Source organism: Anopheles coustani, chromosome 3, assembly GCF_943734705.1.
Source record: "Anopheles coustani chromosome 3, idAnoCousDA_361_x.2, whole genome shotgun sequence".
Classification (NCBI taxonomy): Eukaryota; Metazoa; Arthropoda; class Insecta; order Diptera; family Culicidae; genus Anopheles; species Anopheles coustani.
The window spans coordinates 69,025,141-69,050,843 of record NC_071288.1 but is presented as its reverse complement, the minus strand read 5'-3'; the positions used below and the strand labels follow the sequence as shown (position 1 = coordinate 69,050,843).

General features: G+C 44.2%; 1 protein-coding gene across 7 annotated transcripts in view; it reads right to left on the bottom strand.

Moving 5' to 3' along the window:
- Window positions 1–358: 358 nt before the first annotated feature.
- LOC131272743 (MOB kinase activator-like 2) overlaps window positions 359–25,703 on the bottom strand; it is a 164,969-nt gene continuing 139,624 nt past the window's right edge. For all 7 annotated transcript variants that reach the window (XM_058274594.1, XM_058274593.1, XM_058274592.1 and 4 more), the window contains 4 exons: window positions 5,137–5,297; window positions 3,422–3,518; window positions 1,495–1,782; window positions 359–1,419 (listed from right to left, as the gene is read on the bottom strand). In XM_058274594.1, coding sequence (XP_058130577.1) covers window positions 687–1,419; window positions 1,495–1,782; window positions 3,422–3,518; window positions 5,137–5,297 — 1,279 coding nt within the window. In that variant the 3' untranslated portion in view covers window positions 359–686. The remainder of the gene's footprint in view (window positions 1,420–1,494; window positions 1,783–3,421; window positions 3,519–5,136; window positions 5,298–25,703) is intronic.

The window sequence follows — 25,703 nt, the reverse complement described above, 5'->3', positions numbered from 1 at the left end:
ATTGGTTTCGACAGATCATCTTCCGCGAACTTGGGCGAGTTGCTACCGAGATGGGGAATTAGCATAAATATTTCTCTGACCAGCCAAAAAATCATATCCAGAGAAATACGGCAAGTGTCAGAATCTTGTGGTTCGATCAAAAAGTTTAACATTTACACATATATTTATCTATTTATCTGTTACGAGCCATAAAGTCATTCTCTGCCTAATGATAAAATGATGCTTAGCTTGTTTTAAAATAAAGCTCACGCAATGCGCGCGAAGGTGAATTGCGTTTTTCGGTAGGTAAAGGCAACCAATGGGAAAACCCAATCCCACCAAAACCCACACGCACAACACACATCCAAACGCACGGAGATAATCTGTCTCTGCTCCAAGTCCGGTGGCTGGCTTTCCTATGCATCCGTCTTGGCGGTTGGGGTTGTGTTTTTGTTTTTTTTGTTCGTTTTCAGATTTTTGTTTTCCTTCGCTTTGTGTTTCGCATGTCTTCGCCATTTTTCCTGTCGTGCCCTTCTGCACGTGCGCTCCCCTTATCCCCGCTATTTCTTCTGTATTTGCGTTTTTGTTGTAAGATCACATTTTGGTCAGATTTGGGTGGGTACCTGGAGGGCCCCACAGCACGCAGCCCCGCCCAGCAGGAACATGGTTCCGGCACCGGCGCCAACGCTCGCAGTCCAGCGTATCCACTATGCCGTTGTTTGCGTGTTGGACGACTGCTGGCAGTTTGCCCCGCCCGAGTGTCCACCACCACCACCGCCGCCGCCGCCTCCTCCACCCCCACCACCACCGCCCACAACGCTGTAACCGACGCCACATCCAGATACGCCGACACTGCCTGTACTGCTGCCACTGCCGCCACCGCACGTTTGCATCATCTGATGATGGTGCTGATGATGATGGTGCTCCTTTCCACCGGCGTTATGATGATTATTACTACTACTATTTACAACACTGCTGCCGCCGGACTCCAGCGGCTGCTTGCAGATCGGCTGTGCCGTCGCGTCCCCATCGATGAGCGCGTGGAGGTGCACGGAGGTGGCGGCCGCCGGGCCACTATCACTACTACTACTATTATTGTTCTCCGCACTGCAGCTGTTGGTGGAGGAGGCAGGAAGAGGGGAGGGACAGGAGGCGTTGCTGTTGGTCGGCAACGTCGTGGCCGCCGTCATCGTCGTTGCCGCCGGCGTCCCCGTCCCCGTGCCCGGTGCGGTTTGCAGCAGCGGAGGCGAACAGGAAGCGGTCGAGGACGTCGACGAGGACGAGCACGTGTTGGTGGTGCCGGTCGAGGCCGAGGTCGTGGACGCGATCGAGGCACTGCTGTTGTCGGCGTTCGGCGCCGTCGGATCGTCGGTCAGGCGAAGCGCAATCTCCAGATCGCGCAGGACTTCCGTCTCTTTGGGTTCTATCAGATTGAATCGCCTGCAAGGAGAGAGAACGTAAAGTGGATTATTGGATTGCGGGTTGCCAGGGATTGTCATCGCTATCCTGTGTTACCTATGGAACGCGGTCAGGTGCGCGAAGGTGAGGTTGAGATGCGCGTGCAGTCCGAGCAGGGCGACCTCGCGGAAGTGGGCCGCGTACAGGTGCGCGATCACATGAAACAGTAAGCGTACGATTTTTCTAGCAATACTCTCGAACGAACTAGGGAACTCATTGGCATATTTGGTGGGAAAGATCGACTCGTCGCTGACCGTCTTCTGCGTGAACGTCATTACGTAGTCGATGTACTGTGGTGCCGCCACCCGCGTCTTCTTGCCCTTCTCGTCGAACCAGAGGTACATCCTGTAGCGGAGAGAGAAAAAAGAAAACTCATTATAGATACTTAAGACCGACCAAAGCGAAAAGAATAGTGATGCTTCATGACATCAAAAGAACATTCTCTTCCCGGTATCTTGCAACGATCTCAGACCAAACCGATGATACGATGTGGTAACGACACACACAAACACACAACAGCGGAACTATATGGTTCATAAAGGAATGCGCACTGTCATTCCTAAACATCGGGCCGTCAACAAGCATCAACCCTTTCTTTAACGCCTCACACGCGTCTTCAACCTCGATATTTGAGAACCAATCTCAATGGGCTTTCGTATCGTAACCTTCACGCCCGGCATCGTGGGCGGTCGGGAAAGGAAAGAATAAAAACCTCCCTTCCCCCTCTGTATCGCGCCGGTTGATCAAAGTATTTTGTGATGTTTAAGTACGGCAGGTTGATAGGACCGTTTGAACTCCGAAAGGTAGGACATAAAGGAAAAGGGTCGGCGTTAAAGAGACGACTCTTTGAGAACGATCTCTTCAGTCGAAATATTAAATGATGGTGTGGGTTTGATATCCTGTTTGTCAATGTTTATATTTCACAAATAAAATAAAAAACATAAATTTCAAGCAAAATAAAGTAATGGAAAATGCTGTTTGGAGCATTGAAAAATATTTAAAGATGATAGCATTAATATCACAACACTAACACAAACTTGTTTCTCTAAAATTTTGTTTAGAGTCAATAAAATAAGTTCCAAATAACGATCACGCTTCTGTGCCATTTATTTTCATTTCAGTTTTATGTTGCTTGCACGAAGCGGGGGGTAAAATGTGTCATTGGTCGAATTTATTATTTCAGGCCAGCGCTCGATCTCCGATCGATCATTCGATCGATCGATCGAGCAAATAAACATTCGGACAAACTTTCAAGCTAAAACCAGACACCATCGTCGCCGGGTCGAAAGGAGTGCCGGGCGGTCCTCCCAATGACGTTACGTGACGCGACGACTGGCAACCCCATTTTGCCTGCCAGCCAACCAGAGTTCGACAAAGGTGACGGCCGTTCCGAGACGTTCTCGATCGAACGGCAGTTCTTCAGTCGCCATACGCACGGAAAAAAGCAAGAACCAAAACGAACGCCTTCCAGACGATCGTGATGAACGATGTTTACAAACGCACCGAAGCTTCTGCGAGGGGCAAATAGGGTAAAACTTCAACCGAATGCAAATAAAAAAGAAGAAAGTTTCCTTTCGGCGCTGCATGGGTCGACTTTAAAAACAACCCCGATAGTGCACGCACAAGAAAAAAAAAAGATGAACGTAAAGTTGCAAATGAAACCGGCGTCCTCCGGCGACGAAGAAAGGAAACCAGCGCGCCGGTAATGTCCATCGCACGTTTATCGTTCGTCGCGATATGCAAATGCACATTGAAATAGGAAAGAAAACGACAACGTACGGACTTTATTCTCGGGCTTTTGAGATATTTAAACCATTAAAAAGCAACAATGGGCCTTGAACGGAGGAAATTTCCTCCACCCGGTGTTGAAACCTCCTCCTAATGCTCCATTGTTGGCTGGGCGGGAAAGCTTGGTTGCAATAATAAACCTTGGTAACTTTTAGCGGAGGGGTGTGATTTGCATCACTCCAAATCATTGACTCACCTAGTTCCTGGACCGGTCATGTCTGGACAGCCGGACGGAGTACAGAATTCACTGATGGTACCATACACTAGGTTGACGTGCTCGAATAGCGCAAGAGCTAGAAGTAAAAGAAAAAAAATAGACACAGGATATTAGTAGTTCAATCAATACAAAGCCTAAAGACATAAATAATGTAAACAGAAAAAAGTAATTCTATTCGCGTTTCGAATTCTTTTGTTTGAGAATGATTCAGTTTGACGCTCGTTAAAAAAGATATCTAAATGTTAAATGAGTTTTTACTATGTTCCAGTACTGCTTTTCCTTTCAACAAAGTATAGTTATAGATTTAAAAAAATAAAAAAGAAGCCGTCAAACAAAAACACCCTTTCAACGCAGAGCTCATATCACAAAGCAAGCAAAACTCCCAACAACCAAAATGATAACCTTCGCCATCATTTATCATGCCAAAACCAACTCCACCAGATGGGAAGCCAAAAAACCAACAATGTGTCTCCTTTGAGCCAAATCTGCCAAAAGACTGTCTGTCCAGTCTGTCTGGCGGCTTTTGACACTAGGAGACTTTTTATTTTTGCATAACTTCTCACAAACACCCAATCCTGTTTTATTCTTGTTTTACGATGCAACCAGTTCCTTGCGACGAACAGTCTTAAAATGCTTGCCCAAAAGATATAAACACAATTTCAAGACAATACTTTTTTTTTTGTTTTTGCAAGCGTCGATCAGCTAAAAACAAACAAAAAACGTTTGTCCTAGACAAAATGGAACGAAAACTCGCCAGCGGATATTCCGTTTTTTTTTTCAAACAATCAAAAGAGGCTTGGCAACATTCAAAACTCGAGAGCAGTGTGAAGAAACAAAAAACTGTCCATATGGGTCATTTAAAATCAGCCGAAAGAAGCGAATGATTGATGACAATAGATGGGTGGGCAGATTATTAAATGAGCAATACAGCATTTGTTGTTTTATTGATGTTTTATCTCGCCATATTCACTGCTCGATTAGATTGGAAAATATCTCCCGATGGCCTCATTGTTGGCAGGAAACCATTTTTTTTAGCAAAGCATACAAAAGATCGGCGAAAAACGGAAAGGCAGTGTGCTAGAATCTTCGAAAGCCGTTGAAATGTGATGCAACCCGTGGGTATTTTGAAGGAAGGTTTTGTTTCATGCTTCTGCTTCATTCATCTCTCGCTCGTCAGCGGTTGGGCGTGAGTCACATCAACATTTTGCGTACATGGGAGGAGAAAAAAACATTGGAAAAGATAAAGTCGAAACGGCGAGAAAGCGAGAAATTAACTCATCTTCGTTGGGCGGCGGTTGATGATGTGGTGGTTTGGGTTTCAAGTAGGAAAAAAAGGGCGATGGGAATTCTGTCCATGTGTCACACGGCCGATGCGACTCATCATCAACCCGCTGGTGGGCGACAACGCGTCTGGGTTTCGTTAATAAGCTTTTAAATGTGACGAGGGGATCATAAAAGTTAGACCGTAGGTAGATCCTACATGATTGATGCCTGCGTTCGCGAAGAAGCAATCCAATTTTGGATGTCTATGGCTTTGAAGTACAGCAAATTCTTCATTTATCATTCATTCATTGACGAATGAATTTGTTTGTAAAACTTACTCACTAATGATATGTAAAAAATCATGTTAAAAAAATATAAGAATAGTGTTTAGATCTATGAATGATTATATTTAACTCTTCAGCAATACTTACTGTGCGACGCTAGCCATTCGTTGTAATCCAAACCGGCGGGGAGATCGACTAATAATCGCAGATCCGCATCGGGCAGCTTCCGTTCTAGTAGCCCCTCCTCGAGGTAAAGTTTTGTGTCGCCCTGGTTTGAGTCCCCGTCTCGTTCCTTGCGTCGGGCTTTTCTGTGGATCAAAGAATCGAACGACGATAGAAAAAACATTAATGTCAGCCATTAAAAAAGGGTTGATCGGGGTTCAAAGGGGGAAATAAAAATGCTCGTTTAAAAATATCAGTCGGGGGGTTGTTACAACACTTTTAATTTGTTTTCGAACACATTTGCGATTGCGATCCCGATGTATCGGGGGGAGGGTTTGAAACGATCTTACATATCGAGAAAACGAAAGCCAATCGGCATTAAAACACACACACACTTTTGCGCAAACGATGGGACTATCAAAGCGGCATTAATTCAAAACCTTCCCATATTGCTTCATCGTTAAATATGACGTTCTTCACGCCTCCGCCGCGGGATGCACGCGATATCTTGAGAAATTGAAAGTTACTGTCCGAAGATCAAGTGAGTTTTATTCGCTTTCATCGAAGCTGAAGAGGAAACGCATTTTCCCCCACCGACTGCAACGGGCAAAGCGGTCGACGAGTCAATATTTTCCGCCCCGGGACCGTGCCTTTGATCGTAAATTATCGTGTTCTCGCCGATCTTTGAGCTGCAGCTCTCTTGGCGGACATCGGACAACAGATCGGAAAACCAGGCGGAAAACCAGGCAGCCCCTCCTGATGCAGCCCGACGCTCGGTGTGTCCGCGGGAAATGGAAGGTAATGAACTGTGAATGCTCCACATTTTCTATTTCATTAATCCCTCTTTCCAACGCACTCGTTGCCGCCGTTGATCCCCTTCCAATCGCTCGCAAACCCTTTTCCAACCCAACGAGAGCGTACGACTTCTTCGCTTGCTTTCTTCCTCAACCGGTGGATGTGTGCGTTAATTTACCCTCTGAATAAGGGCCAGATGTTTCCCAAACCGAACATTTAGGTCAGCGATGCTCCACAAACCCACCAAACCGGGGCGGGAACGGTGGGGGACACGTGAAGGGTTTTCTTACGGGAGCTGTCCCTAATGCACATCAAGCATGGATTGTTTCTTCGCTGACTGTCAAAAAGTAGTCACAAATCATTGTAAACGTAACAAACTAAGATAGATGTCAACGACTGACACCAACAAGCCACCGAAATGTTCATATTAAGTATGAATTTCATACGTTTAGGTATCCTCATCTTATGTTTTCCACGATCATTAGCTATGGAACTCCAACTCGACCATTCCAGATAACGACTCTGTTACTGCCAGATGGGTAAATATTCTCACTAGCACACTTTTATCAACAAAGTCAACATGAACAACAAAAAAGTACATGCTGCTCGTTGGGCATACACGTGTTCCATGTTCTACTGATATGCGACAATGGATGGTTCTTGACGGGGAAGGGATGGAATTTCGACGCTCGAAATAAAGTCTCCCCCCTTCAAATCGACTAATTTGCGACCCTTTATCAAGGTTGGTTAATATATTGAAGATAAGCAGATGAAAAAGCATTGTTTGGAAACATATTTCCGCTTCGATAAGTTATTACACACGGTAGGGGAGCTAGAGGCAATACGCACCCCCGTAAACCGTTTGCATCCCTTTTATTTTTATTTACTTTTAATTAATGTTACTCCAGGTGATGTAAAAATTAAATATTATTACAATGCTGGAATGAAAGATAGTAACGACATTTGTTTCGAATTGTTAGTACCAAAAACGAAATTTAACGTATTTAAAAAAATAAAATCTACCAGTACTTCTTTTTTTTTTATTACATTTGAAGCAGTAAATAAAATATAACAGAACCGGGATAATATATTATTTTAAGAGTTAATAAGTAACTTTTTAGAGTTGTGCTATTCAGATTCAGATTCATGAATCTGAAAGAATCCTTTTATTTTAACTTTTATCTCAATTGTTGCAGACTAGAATATACAGCGTGTTAAATCAATTAATGTTGAAAAATCCTTGTAAAAATATGATTGAATAAAATGTTTAATTATTAGTAATGTCTAATATTTCTTTCTACTGCGTATGAAGAGTACATTATATTTATAAGCTAGTGCGTAATACCCCGCCAAACTCCAACATCACCTTGCATTGAAGCGCTTCGTGTCGTTCCTTTTAGTGACAGGAAGAACAATGAGTATACCGTAGTAAACATAACAATAACCGCCACACTACAATAGGAAATGCTTCTTAATGCGTCGGTGGTTGATGATAGCTACCATTCAATTAGTTACACCACCGTGAGCAACACCACACGGCAAATCGCGCCATTATAACACTTCAACAAACGGCATCATGATGATGAGGACGATCATAACTATCAAACACAAACAAAAGGAGGGAAAAAATTAAAGAAAAAAACTCAATACACCCTAGACGAGGCAGACCATTAACACGTACCGGGGAGGGTTGGGAAAGGAAGTAAGCCAAAAATCCTGGCTTCGAGAATCCAAATGGCGGGGGAGATTTTGTTCGATGTTCCGGTTTGCCCTTTTCCCAATGGTTGTTTTTATCGCAAATGGCTAGTTGTCGTTTGTCGTTGTGTGGGTGTTTTAGTTTGGCAACTATCACCCACCCTCGCGCTACACCCCCACTATCGGACGGTTTTAACCCCCGCCATCATGGTTTTCCGATGGCGTAACCCAACACCCACCACCATCACACGCCATTCGCGCGCCAAATTATAACGGCACGTAATAACGGCTGATAATACGCCATCCTCCATCGGCTCACTTGCTGATTCACTGTGCGCCCCCCCCTTTATGACACCCTGGATGAGAAGTCGAAACATAAAAACAACAGCATGAAACTCGAAACGTGGCGCTCTCGTGCTTGGAAGAAAAAACGCGCACCGAATGTCTTAGAAGCGATAGTAGTAGCGGAATAAGTAGCAGAAGCGAAGTAAGTGGTTGGCGCACTCCAGAGGTCAATTGAGCTAAATGATGCTGGAAACGAGACGCCACCAAGATGATCGTACGATCGTCCGAGTCCGGTCTGCCTTTGGTTGTAACATATGCGCAATCGTGCATAATCTCGCGTAAACAACGCTGCCAACAACCGCCGACTATTCCACGTTCCGACGCTCATTTTCCCTCTCTCTGCCAAGGTCTCCCGGAGGTTTCGGGGTTATTATTGTTTATGATTGTTATGCTAATGGTAACGATGATGATGATGATGATGGTGCTCGTAAGGATGACTGCTGGAGATGCTACGGGAGGAGGTGTGTGTTCTCGTCGACCGGTGGGGCCCGAAAACAAACACGCTTCAATTGATTAAGGAAGTGCGTTGTGGGCACGTCCCAATCAATCTCGCAAGACCGCGCATACGTCACAGACTTTATGTTTTGCAAAAACCGGCGGGGGGATTTCTTTTCTTAACCACAGGAATACGTAAACAACCATTTCGACGTCACTTAAATGGCGGCGCAGCCACTTCGCACTTTGTATTCGTCCGGACGTGGTAATAACGAGAGGACGAGGAGGAATGGAAGGTACAATGTATACGCAATTGAGCCACCGAACACGTGAGCGTCGCGAAGTGCTGGCCATAATCAGCTACCTTACCGGGAAATGATATGGCAAAAGCAGATAGCAGACGGGAGAGAGGAAGGTCTGGAACTGTCTAATTGAATCTTGTTTTCTACTTGTTTCGGTGATATCGTGCAAAAACGGAGGCATAAATTATGTAACACTCATCTGATCTTTCGAGTAAGAGAATAAAGGAAAGAGTATTGAGTCAACTTTTTGCACGACTTTGGCAGTAGATTCACATTTCATGATCGCAAATTTGACAGGAAACAATCATTAACATCTGAAATGCACCACAGTATGATTTTAGGGGGAGAATTGTCTCACGCAATTCCTATAAAAAGGGGTTTCTTCTAACCTAACCTAACTAACCATATTCACCGTTGCTGTTTTCGGTCTCCAGCACGATTGTTTTCCGTTTCTATTGCTATAAACCGCGTATTAAATTTCCCCTTCTACTGTTTATTCTTTTGCTTTCATGAAATACCAAATTATATCCTTCAAATTTCAAGTCCACCTGGTTGGTTTTGTCTCATTTACCATATGGCGTACAGGAAGGGTGTTTAATTATAGCATTATGGGTAACGATCATTTGACAGTTCAAAGGGGTGACTGGGAGTAGTAGAGCATAACAGCAGAGTTAATAACCCTGCGCGACACCCAATCCACAAAACATTGGTGTCGTATATAAATTACTTTAAACTGTATAATATCACCTTATCGTATGGTTAAAGACTTCCTGATTAAATATATTTCTGAACCCAGTTTGACACGTCACTTACGTCGGGCAGAAGAATATGTTGAGAGATTCCTGTGCATAGCGAACGAGGGATCCGAGTGCGTCAGTCAGCTTTGCCGGTACGATCCCCACCTGCCACATAGGCTTCCGTAGGTACAGGATACACTCGATGAGGCCCAGCCTGGATGGTGGAGATCGCTCATACACACTTTTCATTGACACAACGAGCCGTGCGCACAGTCCGGTGTGTGAGGGACTGACGCTTTGCTTTAGTTCTTTTGTGTTACGGCGCAGTACAACGAAATACTGTAGTCCGGAGATGCCCCTGCGGTTATTAAAGCCTAAGCGAGGCGACTAGAGTTGTTGTGGATGGAGTCGTGTACTGATGTGGGATCTAAAGGTTGATTGTACTAGATCACCGATAGCGATTTTTGTTTGTTTATAATGTTTCACACCAATAACTAGAACTTTTTCGGACGGAAGAACCCCGCATGAGGCGTGTCTCGTAGGCGCACTTTGGTTCGGCAACTCCAGGTACAGGATGAGGCGATAAACAACAGGTATCACAACGACACGGTAGTATCACAGAAGTCGGACCAAGGCGTTAGCCACGGGAAAGGGGATGGCCACGGTGATTTTGAACTTGTCTCACTTGTTCAGTTGTTTACCTTTAGAGGTTTTTAAAGCACACTGATATCCCTGATACTTCTCATTTGCTAGCACTGATATCCACATCCGATATATGAACCCGTCGAAATCAATACCGGTACTTCACAAATTTTTCGCTTTCCACGGGAAGGATGTTATCGCTGAATGTACTTGCGCCGCTTGAACGACTTGAACGTCGCGGACGTTCGCCGGAGATCGCACTTGCAGAAGGAATGGAACAGGCACCGGCGCTGATTCCTCATCGAATCGATCATAGTTGGACTGCTGCCGGAAGGAACATGAAATCGGTTATCGAGCCAGAAGTTCAAGCCCGGAAACGGGGGTTTGCTTTGGTCTTATGACATGTTTGTTTGCACGAGCCAGGAACGCCACCGTACGCAAATATTGCGGCAATGTTTTGTATATTCTACGCAGGTACGCAGTTTGGAGCCACTAAATCTAAAATATTTCATCAGCCACGCAGGGAAAAAACCAATATTGACCGAATGGCGCACCGAATGGAGAGTGTTTTCCAAAGTTTTCCCCAAATCGCGCCTCGCTCCTGCTGACCAGCAAAACACGGGTGTTCCGACTCGTACGGTATCAAATCGCAAACTGATAACGTCGAGCCGGAGGCCACCGTTTCATTCGCATGCGCGCGCGCAAGGGGGTAGACACCGTATCGCACACAGGGCAACACGTTGAGCTGATGTCGCAAATGTTGCCCTGTCACGTTGCGATAAGGATCGGCCCATCGCGATGGACCAACTCACACAGGCACCTGTAGACCCCGCGCTTGGCTGTGGGGTGCGTGGTGGTTCCTTACAAAAAAAAACACCAACTACAAGGTACAGAACGGTCCCAAAGAGAGGCGAATAGATCAGGCGACTTCTGCTATCTACCTCTGGACCTGTAGCACAAAAGCACACAAACAGACACACACGCAGGTAAAAGGGAGTTGCGAACTGAAAGGGAAGTGCAAATCCTTATCTTCGAGAGCCCAGCAGGGGTTAAGATAGCGAAGCCTGGATCACCGACCCTACAGTATGAAAAGCGGACAGCCTTATCACGCAGGAAGATTAGGGAACAGGAGAGGGATGAACATATTTAATAAAAAGTGCTTTATCGGTATGACATGGCAGGCCCTCCCCGCAGAGAAATTTGTAATTGGCTTCGGTTGTGAAGAAATGTGTTTATTTTAGGTAATATCCGGGGAAACTTGAGTGAATCACTAAGCACACAACATATGGCCTCTTGCTTGGCCATAAGAGAGATGCCATAAAGCCTGATCGCAATTGAAACCGCGATACAGTTCAAATAGTGATTCTTATCGATTCAATGAATCCATTAAATTCAGGTGTTTGTTGCACTCTATAGCTCACATTCCACGGTCAGGAGTACAAAAACGATGTATTCTGAACAAGTCCTCCATATGGTATTTGAAAAACGCATTCTTTAATGTGTCATTGGTCTAGATAACTAGAACCTACTATCTGACTAGACCTGAAATATGTTTCTTCCGATAAGTTGTGACATTCCACCAAAACCCGGGAGCTCTCGGTGAAGGCACAGAATGCTACTTTTAAACCGCACTTAGTACACACGTGCACCCTTTGCTGAGCCCACGAGAGAAAAAATTGGGCTAACGACCAGTTCCCACGCTAAAACGAGCCAGATGGCCTGTGTGTGTAACTGCGACTGTCACGAATATCCTAAGGCATGCCGATGATGGCGATGATGTAGCATGTTGCCCGAAAGGATCCGTTGGCCGCGAGCCAGCTGGACTGCTGTCACTAGACCTTATTCGCCAAAATTCCCTACGTCGATGACCTTGCATGTGGACCGATGCAGAAGAAGTGCCAACAGAGTTCACACGAAATTCCCAAGGGCAGCTTTTATCATGCATATCCTGGCCAGCTGCTAGCAGATGTGAGTAGAACTTTTCTAATCGATAAGATCCAGAGTAGGGAAATAGTTAGTCCGTGAACTCCGTAGTCATTCTTCCCCATCGGTGATGAAAGTAGATGATCCTAATTACGCTTGATATTTTTAGATTCACGCCAAGTCTGGTGTTCTGGAACGATACGCGAGGATGATAACATTTACAACCCCAAAGATTACAACGGGGAAAACAAACAAACTACACCTCAGCGGATGATTCGCACAAAAATAAATCATGCGTAACCCTTCGTTTCCGTACCTTAGGGAGGGTTATCGGTACCGTGCTTATCGAAAGCACACGGAACTGACTCTTGACTGCCTATTCGTTATCAGCGGATCTACCTGTTGTTTTTATTTCGAGCTACCCTCTCACATTATATTGATTATTTCATTTCCGGTGTGTTGATCGGCGTGGAAGCTCTGGACATAGACGACACATGATGAACTCGTTACGTCAGTGCCTTGGGCGAACTCAAAAACTTGTTGACAATGCATACTTTAAGGATTTAAATAAAACCTCAAATAAGAACAGCTTTCAGCCATCGAATAACTTTATCAAGCACGGTTCAATCGCGTACAACTTGGCAACAATACTCTCATGAGCAGGTCCTTTCCTAACTGCGCAAACGATAAATCTATACGCCTCATTAGTTCCAGACATTTCCACCCCGGTCACACGGTTCACTGGTTCCGGTATTCCTTTGTCCTTTCTTCCCAAACCGCCCGGTGGAAACCTGGGCACGTGAAGCTGACAGGTTCAATCAACAGGATCAATTATCCTCCAGCGGTGCTGGCACGTGTGCGCCGCTTCCTCTACGACACAGCACGACACCGACGGAGACCCACCACCATTGCCAGGGTCGACATCCCCCCGGGTGTTGTTAGTGTTGCGCCACTAAGGATACCTTTTGTGCTCCTACTAAAAAACTCCCGGTCGCCGAATCGGCTTGATTTTGGCAGGCGAAAGAATACAGCAAAAGCGCGCTAGTTAAATGCTAACGAATCGTGCCGAAGTGCCCAAAAACACCCGTTCGACATGAAAGCTCCGTCTTCTTTTGCTCATTTGCACCATATGCCCCCTCCGTACAATGTCCCACCAGCCACCCCCACCCGCTTTTTCGGAATTGTTATTGCTTTTTCATTGCCGCACAGATAAAATACGGTTTGGAAAACTCACACAACGATCGTCACACAAACAAAAACATAGATGAATTGTTGGCACTTTTTTTCTCCATCCGGTGCAAAAACGGGAAAAGCCCGAACGGAAGTAGTGCTAGGAGAGGGGAGAAACAACAAGAACAATCGAAACCAAGTCCAACATGGAGCGAAAAAGAGAACTCCCAGTATGCGCGCGCGAAAAGAAAATCGTTTGGTAACCTTATCCATTGCAAAACCTAGTGCGACCTTGAAAGTCTTGGATAGCTTTGTCACTGCCATTTTCATTTTCTTTTTCGTTTTCCTCTGTTTTTTTTAGCCAGTGGCAGTTTCCAGTTTTTATTAAGTCCACCCAAAAAAGGTTCCTATTGGTTTTCCTTTTTTTTCACGCTTCCACCAATGCTACCATGGGAGTTCGCTGCTGAGCGAAGCATATTTTGGTGCCATCTTTAGCACACTACATCGGTGGCCACTAGGTACACTACGCGGGCCTACCTTTGACTACCACCACCACGAAAGGCATCATCATGCGGCAAAATCATGCGAAAGAGGCACACAATTTGTGCGCAACACAAACACATGTAGCTGCCTAGCTGCGGGCAACGCGCAAAACGTGGTTGGGAAATTCGCCAACAACGAACCCCCGGGTGGAAAAAGCCACAACAATATGTATTGGGGGGAGCAAAAAAATATTAGCCATATGGTGAAGGCCACCAAATGCCATGATTTTCCAGTTTCAAATTTTACGAGCTCAAACTAATATGATGGCGTGAAAAAGAAAATAGTCAAACGAAATTAAAATTTTAAAATGGGTTTTCGGTAAATCTTTGGGGGTTAAAATATTTATCAAAGTTGGTTAACTTATACTTTAAAGTGTGCAAGTTGTTGGGGAGAGGATAATAAAAATTCGAACGAATAACGAGCTAATGAAAATTCAGACTTTTCAGAACAAACTTGTTTTTCTGTCAATATCAGTCTGATTGAAATTCAAACCGCTTTCGAACTGATGGCAGTCAATAAATGAAGAACAAAAATACCAGTTTCTTCACCAGCGCCGACTCTTCCGTCATTTTCCGTCATCGGAAAAACAACACGCACAAAAAAGAAACCAACAACATTGATACACCGAATCCCTTGCAGCACGACAAACGGTACGGTATTTGGTAATAAAAAAGAAATGTTTATTCCTCCCAGCTGTCCGGCGGAGGAACTGATGAAGGAAGGGGGGCACAGATGGAGCGCAGAACAGTTTTCTGTTCAGCCCGTAGTGGAGTAGAATTTTCCGCCCCTAAAATAAAGTAACCATCGCTCCCCGAAAAAAGCTTTTCCGTCGCTACGACGTTAAAGAAGCTGAGAGACAGAACCGTTGGCGAAAGGTGCCGGAAGAACAGATTATGGTACCGGGGGGGAAAAATATTAATTGGACGTGATTTAACCTTCCCTTCTCGCTTCCCGGTCTTCTTAGAAGCTTTTCTTCGGTCTTAACGTTTCGACCGTTCTTGTATTTCTTCATTATTTCAACTCCTCCGGCCCCGTTTTGGCCAGATAACAATTGAATGTAAAACGAGCCGTAAAATGCATGCTAAGCAATTCGGTTTGGGAGTTTTCTCTTTTCCTCCAATTTTTCCTTCCAGGTAGCGCAAAAATTTCCTCCCATAAACCATCGCATAATGTCCTGTTATATTCGGGGCCGATTAGTCGAACGGATGAATCTCAATAAAAGGGAAGATTTAGTGAGACGTGACAAAAAAAGCACAAGAAATTTCATTAGATTTGGGGATGGTTTGTTTTATGCTCTTTCTTCTGGGGGGGATATCGAAACCCCAAGGAAAAGCGTTGCGGCCATAAATCGTACCGTAACTGGATGACCGTTGTTAGTCGCAACGGTTTCTCGGGGCGACATTCGATACCTTGTCCACGAAACATTCCGAATGTTCTCGTTCGCTGATTGTCTCTCAAGCCCATTTCCCACAGACCGACCCCCACAAGTTCGTTCTTTGGCGAAAGAACGCAAGAAGGCACATACATTCTGGGCGGTCTTTTGGCGAAAAATGTGTCCATTGAAACGAAAACTTGCGTTGCCCTTTGAACGATGTTGTGCGTTTTCCAGTTTATTTCTAGAAGAAAAAAATCGTCCCATGGTAGAATTTCCCGAGGCTTTGGTGTAATGTCCCCCCGTCCAAGAGGCATAAGAATGGAGTTCGTGTGGCTTGAACCCTACGTCCGTGCGTGTGTGTGTATGCGAATTGAACGCAAATGAATTTCGTCACTCTGCACAATGCGCCAAACGTCGTCGTCGGCGTTGGTTGTGGCAACCTTCCAGTTCTTTGCAGCCTGGTTCGGTTTTCAGCACTTGAAGGTCGGAAGAATTAATTAAACAAAAATGCGCACGATACAAACATGTGCACATAACCATGGGAGTAGAGTTTGTGTTGTGTGTGAGCAACAAAATCAATCCGCTTGCACATTTTAGGGTCCCCAAGGGTTTGTTGTTGCGAACAAATGTTAGAAAACGGAACGAATATTTTAGTGATGTGCGTACTGAGTGAGAATGAATGAGTGAGTTGAATCTTGCCAATGAATGATTGATTTAAATCCTGACGAAGAGTTTTAGTTACTCCTTTTCTATTTGAATCCTTAATAGGGATCCGAATCCCAAAAGAGAGAATGAGTGAGTAAAAGAGTAGCTGGTTGTCAAAGAGATTCGAGTCCCAAGTAAAGATTCGAATGCCAAGTAGAGATTCGAATCCCAAATTGGGACTTAATATACAAACTATTTGTGAATACACATACAATTTGGGATTCGAATCCCTATTTGAGATATAGCAACTCTTTTACTCACTCTTGGGATTCGAATCCTTATTTGGGATTCTAATCTCTACTTGGTATCCAAATCTCACTTGGGATTCAAATCTCTTTAACGACTAGCAACTCTTTTACTCACTCATTCACGCTTTTGGGATTCGAATCCCTGTATTCAAATCGCTTCTACGACTAAAAAATCATTTGACTCGTTTCAAATCACAAAAGAGTGACATAAAGATTCGAATCATCGTGATGATTCGGTTCAAATCTTTAAAAAGAATTGTTATTCTCATCACTAGAATATTTCCTTGTTGCTTTTATGTTAGACCTGAGAGACAACTCTACCGAGTCGAGTACTCACAGATCCCGGGGTTCCGTTTCATGCTGACCGGCAGTTTGACCGACACATTAACCCCCACATGAAGACCTTTCGAAGCCGAAACACGCACAGACAAAATAAAAAACAACGTGCCCTCAAATGTCACTGTTAAAACAGCACCCATTTGACGAACGACTTTCTCTTCAAACCCCAACGAATTTCCGTCCAGCAAAATGACGAATGGTACTTAAATATTCAACGAGCATCCCGTTGACTCAAACACACACACACGCACGTTTCGCAGAGAAGCGATCGAGGGGGAGGTTCCAAAGTGCTTGTGCATACATTGACCGGTGGATGACAGGCCTCCATGAGGGTTTTGTGAGTCATCGATGGTAGTGACGAATCTTCCAGTCAGACATTGCTGTTCTGGCGGTGAAGTTCAGACCCCCGACAAGTGGTGACTCCTCAAGGACTGGTTTTGGCCAAACACAGTGTGGAGCGGGGGGAGAGAAGAAGCGACAACCTTCAAGCTCAAAGCCACTGCGCCTGGTGTCATGTTCTGGTTTGTGTTTGGTGACATTTATGCAAACCTTTGCAGAAGCGATGCGAAAAATACACCCTACTAAACACTTTAACACCCCAATGGACAATCGGTCTCATGGGCTGTGCTCTTCACCTTACTTTCTCGGGCGTGTAAGCAAGTTGAGGGTGTGTTTGTTTTTTTTTTTTTCTTCTCTCCATTTCATTTCGCTTACCGCGCTTTCACACGCGTGTAATTCCCGGCGGCCACTTTGGCTTACTTTCGCCGCCGAGGGGGAGGGAGAGTGGGGGGGAACGAAAATCGAAACAACTAAACTTCACGGCCGAAATCCGGGTTCCGAAGCACATCCGCGATCGGATGAGTCACCCGACCTGGCATAACCACATTGCAGCAGCAGCAACATCGAAATCATACCACCTCCTTCCAGGTGGATTCGATCTACGTCAGTGGGAATTTATGGCGGACATTGAATCATGCGAAATGTTATACGTTTTCCAGCCAATAATTGGAAGATGAAGTGGTCCGTGAAGACGAAAATCAAAGTCGGTTTCAATGTAAAGAATTTTGCGTCTTACAGATCTTTGAAGTAGGGGAAAGAGATCCAAGGTACGAATTTATCTTCCACACATATCGCTTTGTAAATTTTATAGCAACTTAGGTAATTGCACTGGAAAATATCACATTATTACATAAACAAAAGAAAGTTTACAGATTGCTCATATTTTCGCAATTTAAAAGGCAACTCAGAACAATGTTTGAAATGAAACAAGTTAATGTCATCTTCCCATAATGTTTTCATACACAGTTCTACAAACAACAATATTAAATCACATAAAATCCACTGGTGCAACACGGCACCAACTTTTCATGCTGGAATGTGCTCGACGAATTGATAAAAGAAAACACACACACACACACTTGAACTGTTTCATCAATAAACAGATTTGATTTCCGAACGGCCGCACTTTTTTTCACCGCAGGAAAATTGGTGCCGCCGATTTTATTTTCATTTCACAATTTCACGGGCACGGCGGAAAAGGGCGAAAAAAAAAGCTGTAAACACAAACACAGCACCACGCACACAAACACAAACAATGGTAAACTTGTTCGCCTTCGCTTTTCCCTCTGGCTTTTCCCTCGAGGTTGATGAGGTTTTCGTGGGGTACTACCCGCAATGGGTGTGACTTTTATTTATTTCATTTTCATTTTGTTTGGCCCACACTTTCGCCCTATAAAACATTAATAATTTGCCGTCACCACTGCAATGCGCCGTACACTCGCTCGCCGTTGTGAGGGGCATGAGACAACATAGAAAGAACAACACCACCACCACCACCGGAGGGTTGGCAGTGAAGGGAACTGTCGCACAACAAAATAAAACTAAAGATTACAAAGTTCTAAAGTAAGTGTTTTGCTGGGGCTGCGTTTGTTCGGCTTTCTTCGGCCACACGGACCACACGCACAGACCTCCTTCGTCGGTCGACTCGGTCGGTATCGCAATCTCGGATCGGTTGGAGCAGAAACAATTCGACAAACACTCGACAAATCAGCTGACTGGCGTGCCGTACACACACGACTTCCGCAAGTAGCTGCGCCTCGAACCAAACTAACGGATCTCGCGTCGCCCGCGGTGGTGAACCTCGCGAAGCTGGAAGTCACGCGGAACTGCCCGCACCGCGGGAAGTGTTCATCTGTGACCATCCCACCCTTGGTGGCGTGGCCCAACCGTGGGCCGGTATAGTGGACCCGAATGAACACGCCGACTTCGCGAGACCACGGCGAATGAGCAAGGCGAGCCCGCGCGTGTTCACGAGAAGATGCCAGTGAGAGAGCTAGATTCGAATTCGCGAGCTTTGGGCGACGGTTTCGCCGTCAAGAGCGAACTTGAATATTTTAGCGCGTCTCATTGTTTTTAAATCTCACTTCTCCGAACCTGTACTCACGCGAGTGAGTGTCTCATTCAAAAGTAAAATATAAAAAGAAGGTAAGTCAATGACGTACACACTGACTTTTTATGGCTTGTATAACGTTATAAGATGCCAAAAGCATGAGAATTATTTTCAAATTATATCGTAATTTAGTACTATCTTGTCAGTTGAAGATAAGTAGCTTCTAGTGGTGTGCATTGAATACCATTTTTTCGTATTGATGGTCACTATCAATTATGCCCCGGAAAAGAATATACTTTTTTTATTCGAAATGGAGACGCCTGGTGGCTCATGCAAATGGGCAACTTTTTTTCGTAAATGCGATTATTTAGTTAATTTTGTACACTAAATAAAACTAGTTAGACGAATTTACGCTTCTCATTAGTAATTAATTTTAAGCACTCACTTAAAATATTACAGCAAGAAAGTTAATAACCCATTGAATTCAATAAAAAAAAACATTAACCTCATTGGGTTCTTCATATAAACTGTTTTTTAAATTGCCTAAATATTTCTACCTAAAATCATGTTCTTTTCGACAGAAATAAAATTATCAAAATATTTACAATTTTTTGTTTGTTTTGCCAACATGGCATAAGTTTGGTTTTATACAAGACTTTGAGATAAAATTTCTAGACTCGTTTCCGAACATCGAACGCGTTATCAACATGCGGGTTGTTGCTTATTTTTCATTTGATATGATGTACCTAATTTCGATAGCTTCTTATTTCCAGACGGTAATATTACATTTTTGTTTCATTCGGCAACAAACACCAGCTATTAAAAATAAATTTGCTCTTATGCATGAAACAACAGGATTTTTATCATTACTAAGTTTTTTCTGTCATCTAAATTGGGTATTAATTATGAAAGACTTTTCATCATAGCATGTATGTACCTTCCTTGTGATACTAAAACTAATTTTCCATTTCATATAAAGTATGTGAAGATCATTTGTTTACTTGAGTTTCTCTTCGAATTTAGCAATAGCATAGTTGCACGGGAGGTTTCTTGTAAATATGTTTAACAGCATCTGCATCTTTGAAGAATAACTCCATGAATGACACTTACCTAAAACGAGAGAAGAAAAAAACAAGCAAAACATTAGTTTAACAAGGTTTACACAGTGACACAATTTATTTGTTGTTCTTTTGCTATCGACGTCGGTTTGACACACGTACCAACACCAAGAGTGGTTCGTGTAGCTGTCCCCAAAAAACGAAATCGAACACCCGAAGAACACGTACAAAACATACTTCCTCGTTTGTAAAGTATCGCACGTCGTCATCGTCGCATCGATGCTAACCGCCGACCTCGATGGTCAGAAAGCCAAACTAAGCCCTAAAAAGCGGCGTAAAATGGAACCCACTAAAATAATAAAAAAAAAGAATATGACCGGTACAGTACCGAACACTGATGTTAGGCGGGCAGGCATACGATGTTCGTCAACTTGGAAGCACACCATTGGAAGTAACACACCGATGTGACACCACTTAACCCGACACCCGGCGTGGCGGCCTCGATTTTCTCGGCCGGCAGCAAGTGTTCCACGTTCGGAAGAGGCCGCGAGAAGAAACCCCGCACAGAACGTGGCCTGTCGAGGGTGGAAACTGCCCAAGCCATTCTGGTGGAAACGAACATGATTAGTCAAACGCTAAACACAGCACCCCCCCCCCCCCCCCTCCCCCCTTTTCCTCGGCTTCTCTATTCGTCGGGTCACTTTAAAGTCATTCTACAGAACGTGACCATGAGGTTCTTTCCTTTGCAATAACAATTGGTAGATTGTTAGAACAGTGGAGTCTAACACGTGAAAATGTGCTACCGCCGGTCGGTGTTGTGTCGGGGGTACTGGGAAGGCAACCTTCTTCCTCTCCTTAGAATCTTTCTTTTGAAGTCAAACACCGAGACGACGAACTTTGACCTGCCGCAGATGAGAAACCTTTCTTTCAAATCGTTTATTCAGTAGAGACCTTTTTTAACCGAAAAGTGTGGAAAGAAAAACGTAACAGTTTACATTAGACTGATGGACATTCTTGACAACCATGTTTTCTGGTGGCATGTGTCAGAATGAATGACATTTTGTGGTCGGAAAAATATCCTAGTAGTTTCCTTTAACGGGTAAGAAGAAATATACATGAAAAATGAAGTGAAGTTTAGAAACCATTAGAAATCGTAAAAGTCATAATGAAAAAATAAAAGAAGAGGATTTTTTGTATACTAAATGAAGGTAAATTTTATAGATTCATTCACTTATTTCGTGTACAAGCATAAATTAAATGCAAGCAAGACTTTGAATTTAAATTAGTTAAATAGTTTAACATGAACATCGTCAATACTTCGGCAAACTAAACATGCAAATGATTTCATAAAACTTCTACATTCTACAAAAGGCACAGTAACTGCTGTTGAATGTCTTACTTCTATGAATTGGCATAAAATTCTACCGCTTCCCTGAATTTATCATCCATCCTCATCGCTCATGAACGTCCGTCGCTGGCGTCATCGTAATTGTGATTCGATGTTACAGTTGCAGCACATTTGCATAATGTTAACTTGAACCATGACCGGTGACGAACGAATTCGTCGGCGCAATAGCGATAAACCCACGAAGTCACACACCCCTACGTGCTGCCCCTTATGGGTCAATCAATGCGACGTGTGCGTGTACGAAGGAAACCCGCGGGATGACGAGTGTGTATCGTCTTTCCACAGCACATCATCCCTCCTCCCTGTTAAGTGCAGCACAATTACACTTTCAAATCGTACGATTCTAAGCAAAGCTTCCTACTCGGAAATAAATGACAGACTCATCAGGTTCAGGTGAGCGAAGTGCGAACACGGCCGTCCGTCCTTCGTACGTCATACGTAAATGAGGTCCAGAACTGTTGGTACCAACTTCAGCTTACAGTCGGTACTAACTGTGACCATTCTGCGCAAACACCTGAACGGCGAATGGGGTCTGTTTACATGAGATTAAACTTTTGGACCACAGTGGCACAGCGTGTCTACAGAAACAATACCCACTGCTGAGTTCTGGTTCCAAACCGAAAGTAAAAACAGAAATGACTTGCGTTCTGCGTGCACCAAACTGTTGACCAGCAGAAACTAGGTTTCCAGGGATTGAGTTCACCTACAAACGGGCAATCGATAGAGTGAAGGCTAGTGTAAATCTTACATTACGACTAGAACAAACAGGGAACCTTATGCACTGAGATGGAAACGTTTAACCAGGTCATGCCTTTCACAAGATAATTTCTAATATAACGTAATTTATTTAATTACATGAATACAACGAAACAATTTTAAAACTTCAGTTTATAAAATTGTATGTGATCGAACTTGGTGTTCTAAGGGATAACTGTTATTTTGCTGTTGAGGACTTAAACAAAATTGTTGAAATTTAACTTGAGACTCATTACAAATAACAATCATTATATTTGATATAAATGGTTCGGTAGTTTCCCTGTTCATGCCAAATAACTCAAAGCCAAAGAAACATTGTAAGACAAAACATACAGTAGAACAAACAACTTCCAGGGAAACAACAAACCGATCGCGGAAGCATGACCGAATTCGAATCGGATGGAAATGATCGAGGTTATGTAAATCCCGTGAATTCGTGTACGATAGTCAGCATTTCTTGCGAGAACAGATGCAAAAAGCTAAATCGAGGTTGGAGGTGTGAAGGTGGTACAGTGTGTTACTCCGCGTTGCATCATTCCCAAGACACACGACGAAAGATCATCGCCTTCCGATGGTAAACAGACCGTTGAGTAAATACCCTATCTCCTCCCTTCCCGTGTGTCCCTGAGCAAAGTGGGTTGTGTGGAGGAGTATCCGAGGTTACTCGGGCTGCCGGATAAAGCTGGACGCATCGGATACTGTGCGGTTTGATTAGGAAACGCACAACATCTCGCCCGGGGCGCGCGTTCAGGGCCATCGGGGACGCCATATTTGGAGAAACGATTATGGATCTTCGTCGGCCAAGAAATTAGAGTCTCCTGGTACGCGACGACGCGCGGAGAGGAGAGAGTTCATGGTCACCTGGCGCGGCCAACTTGTGGACAGTGTAAACATTCGAAAAACCGGGGTGGTGAAATGATGTCACAAACCGTGTGCAGCATACATGGCAACCGGCGGACCGCCACCAAACGAACTTCTGTGTCCACATCCGCCCCCAGGGGGAGAGGTCTCTCTGTCTCTCCCAGTTGTACCGATGTTCAGGGCTTGTTCAAACAAAGCGATCACCTTAAGAGTACGTACGGCTACCGACAGCACGAACAGTTGCACCAGCTGTCACCTAACCGTCACCGAGTTCTATGCGTCACCGGACGAAAATGGGAACTCCAGCGTGCGAGCTCAATTGACTTTGGTGACAAAAAGCACCTCCAAGGGGGGCGGTCATCAGCAACACAGGTGGACCACTCGTGTTGCTACTTGAAAAGTCAATTCCGCCGATGCAAATGAGCCGATAGAGGAGCCGCCGTAGAGACAAAGTGGGTAGCGTCATACTGCTTCTTGGCGGAGCGTTAATATCCCAGGGCACTAAGGGGTCTGTACAAGCACTTTAAATGTAAATGCAATGGTCGAGTTGGTGAATGCGGTTTGCGGCCGCGACAGTGTTTGATCTTGAAGCTGACGTCTAACGGATATTATTTTTAATTCCTTTTATGACATAATTTCTAAAGAAACCAACCTACTTTTGGAACTCCCAGATATTGGAAGTCCATTAGACCAGAATTTAAAAACAAGGGTAAGTATGTGGAAATAAAACAACAGTGAACTATCAAGCCCTTCGCCATCAATAAAATGCCACCAGCCCTGGCTTGGTTGTTGCACCAGGCGTTCCGCTACGATACGCAACGATGGCCGCACACCAGCCCTTTTCCGTTGTATGATAGCTGGCAATAAAATCTGACATTTTGAATCGATCGATCGATACCAGGCAAATGGCTGGCCCGAGTTGGATGTTGCAGCACTCCCTCCGAAAAAGAAAACCGAAGGAACCACAACAGTTACCGGCAGTGGATTTCATTTTATTTTTGTCAGATACAATAAATTATAAGCCACTGCAGTCTGCGACAATATTGGACACCGCTTTCAGTGTACTTGCGGGTACTAAATATGAACCGCTTTGCAGCTGTGGCCCCTCTCGAGTACATGCAACGACCGAAAGGAAAATGCAGCTCCACGAATGCCGTCTGAGGGTAGAGGAAAAGTGTGTGCGTGTTTCAGCAGTTTTCAGAAAGGGAAAACCCAAGAACATCCCAAACTCGATGGGAATTTCCGTCTTGGAGAGACCAGGCGGGGGGTTTTGCAATCCATGACCAGACGACGCCAGGCGATTGATCCAACCTCGCCGAGCGCAAAGCGAATCGATTGATGTTCCAGACCACATCTGGTTCTCTGGGATGGTCGAGAATCCCAAGCAAAACAGAAAGGAAAAATCAAATCAAAATCCCCACACGAAAAAAAAAAAACGGGTGGCGTGGCAAGCGGCGGAAGGAAATTGTTGTAAAATCTTGATTTCAACTTCAATAAACAACCCTGACGTCGAAGGCCCAACAGCGGATTCGGTGGCAGATGGAAAACCACCTCGTGCTAGCTCTCTTCTCCGTTTGCCAGATTTTTGTTCTACCCGTTCAAGTCACGGTCTTGAATCTGCTCCTCCCTCCGGAACAGATGGGGAACAGGACTGAGAAATGAGAACATGGCTGAATGTGCTGAGTGCGGAAAGTTCCGACTGCCTGTTGACATTATCTGGGGCATCTTTGAAAGTGTTCCCAAAAACTACGTCTTGCGAAGCATCGGACTGGTTGACAATACAAAACTCGTTCCGAACTTTCGTTAAAAACATTTCCGAAAGGTTACATCCCGGAACATAAGAAACCAGGTGAAACTAGCAACAGTTCCCCCCAAAGTATATCTTTTGGAGCCCCTGGACCGGAAGTCACCGGAGGTCGTTTTTAGCTTGGCTGTACTCTTTATAACATCCGTCCGGTAGATATCTGCGTTTTCTTTTCCTTCTCTTATTTCCGTGTGTGTGTCTGTTCGAAATCAACCGAGCAAACTCTTTTCACCATTCAACATGTGTTTCCCGAGGCAGACACGTGTTTTCGTGGGGAAGGGCAACAGCACGGTGGTGTTTGCGCTTTTCGGGTTCCGATTTGGTCACAAATGCACGGGGGTTCACGCTTATACTCCGACGCTCCGGCTGCACGTCTTTTCCTTTGATCTGACGCTTCTTATGATGTTCCGGGCCAATATCTGGAGCATAACGAAACGCTTCGCTGTACCAACTGATGGTGGTGGAACTAAAACAAAAGAGCATCAGTCACAACAAAGGCATTTGGTGTTTGTCCACACGTGTGTTTACTGTGAAAATGAAAAAGAAGTCAGACTTTTCCAAGTTTTGGAAATGTTGATTTGCCTATGCCACAAAGCTCTGGAATAGTAAGTTTCTATTTTAATTTTTTTCTAGTCAATAGTCAATAGATTTTATCACTTTCTTATGATTATTTTCAATTTACATTGTTTTGTGGAAGGAATAAAGTTTTTCGTAAAAGTAAAATATTATTTCTATCAATGTTTTAAACGTCTCTACAATTTTACAAATTTCAATTTTGCAAAAAAAGCAACACACCTGAAAGTTTTTTTCATTTTTCGTTTTTCGTTTTTCGTTTTTCGTTTTTCTTTTTTCGTTTTTCGTTCTTCATTTTCCATAAAAAAATCTTTTATCATAATAAATTTATTGTTAACTTATCTTATCACATTTTCCTTAGTTTTTTTTATGTTTACTACGTGTTTTCATTATATAATTTTAGAACTTTCTTCGTACTCTCTTAAGTATTTCCTGATCACTGTTCAAAA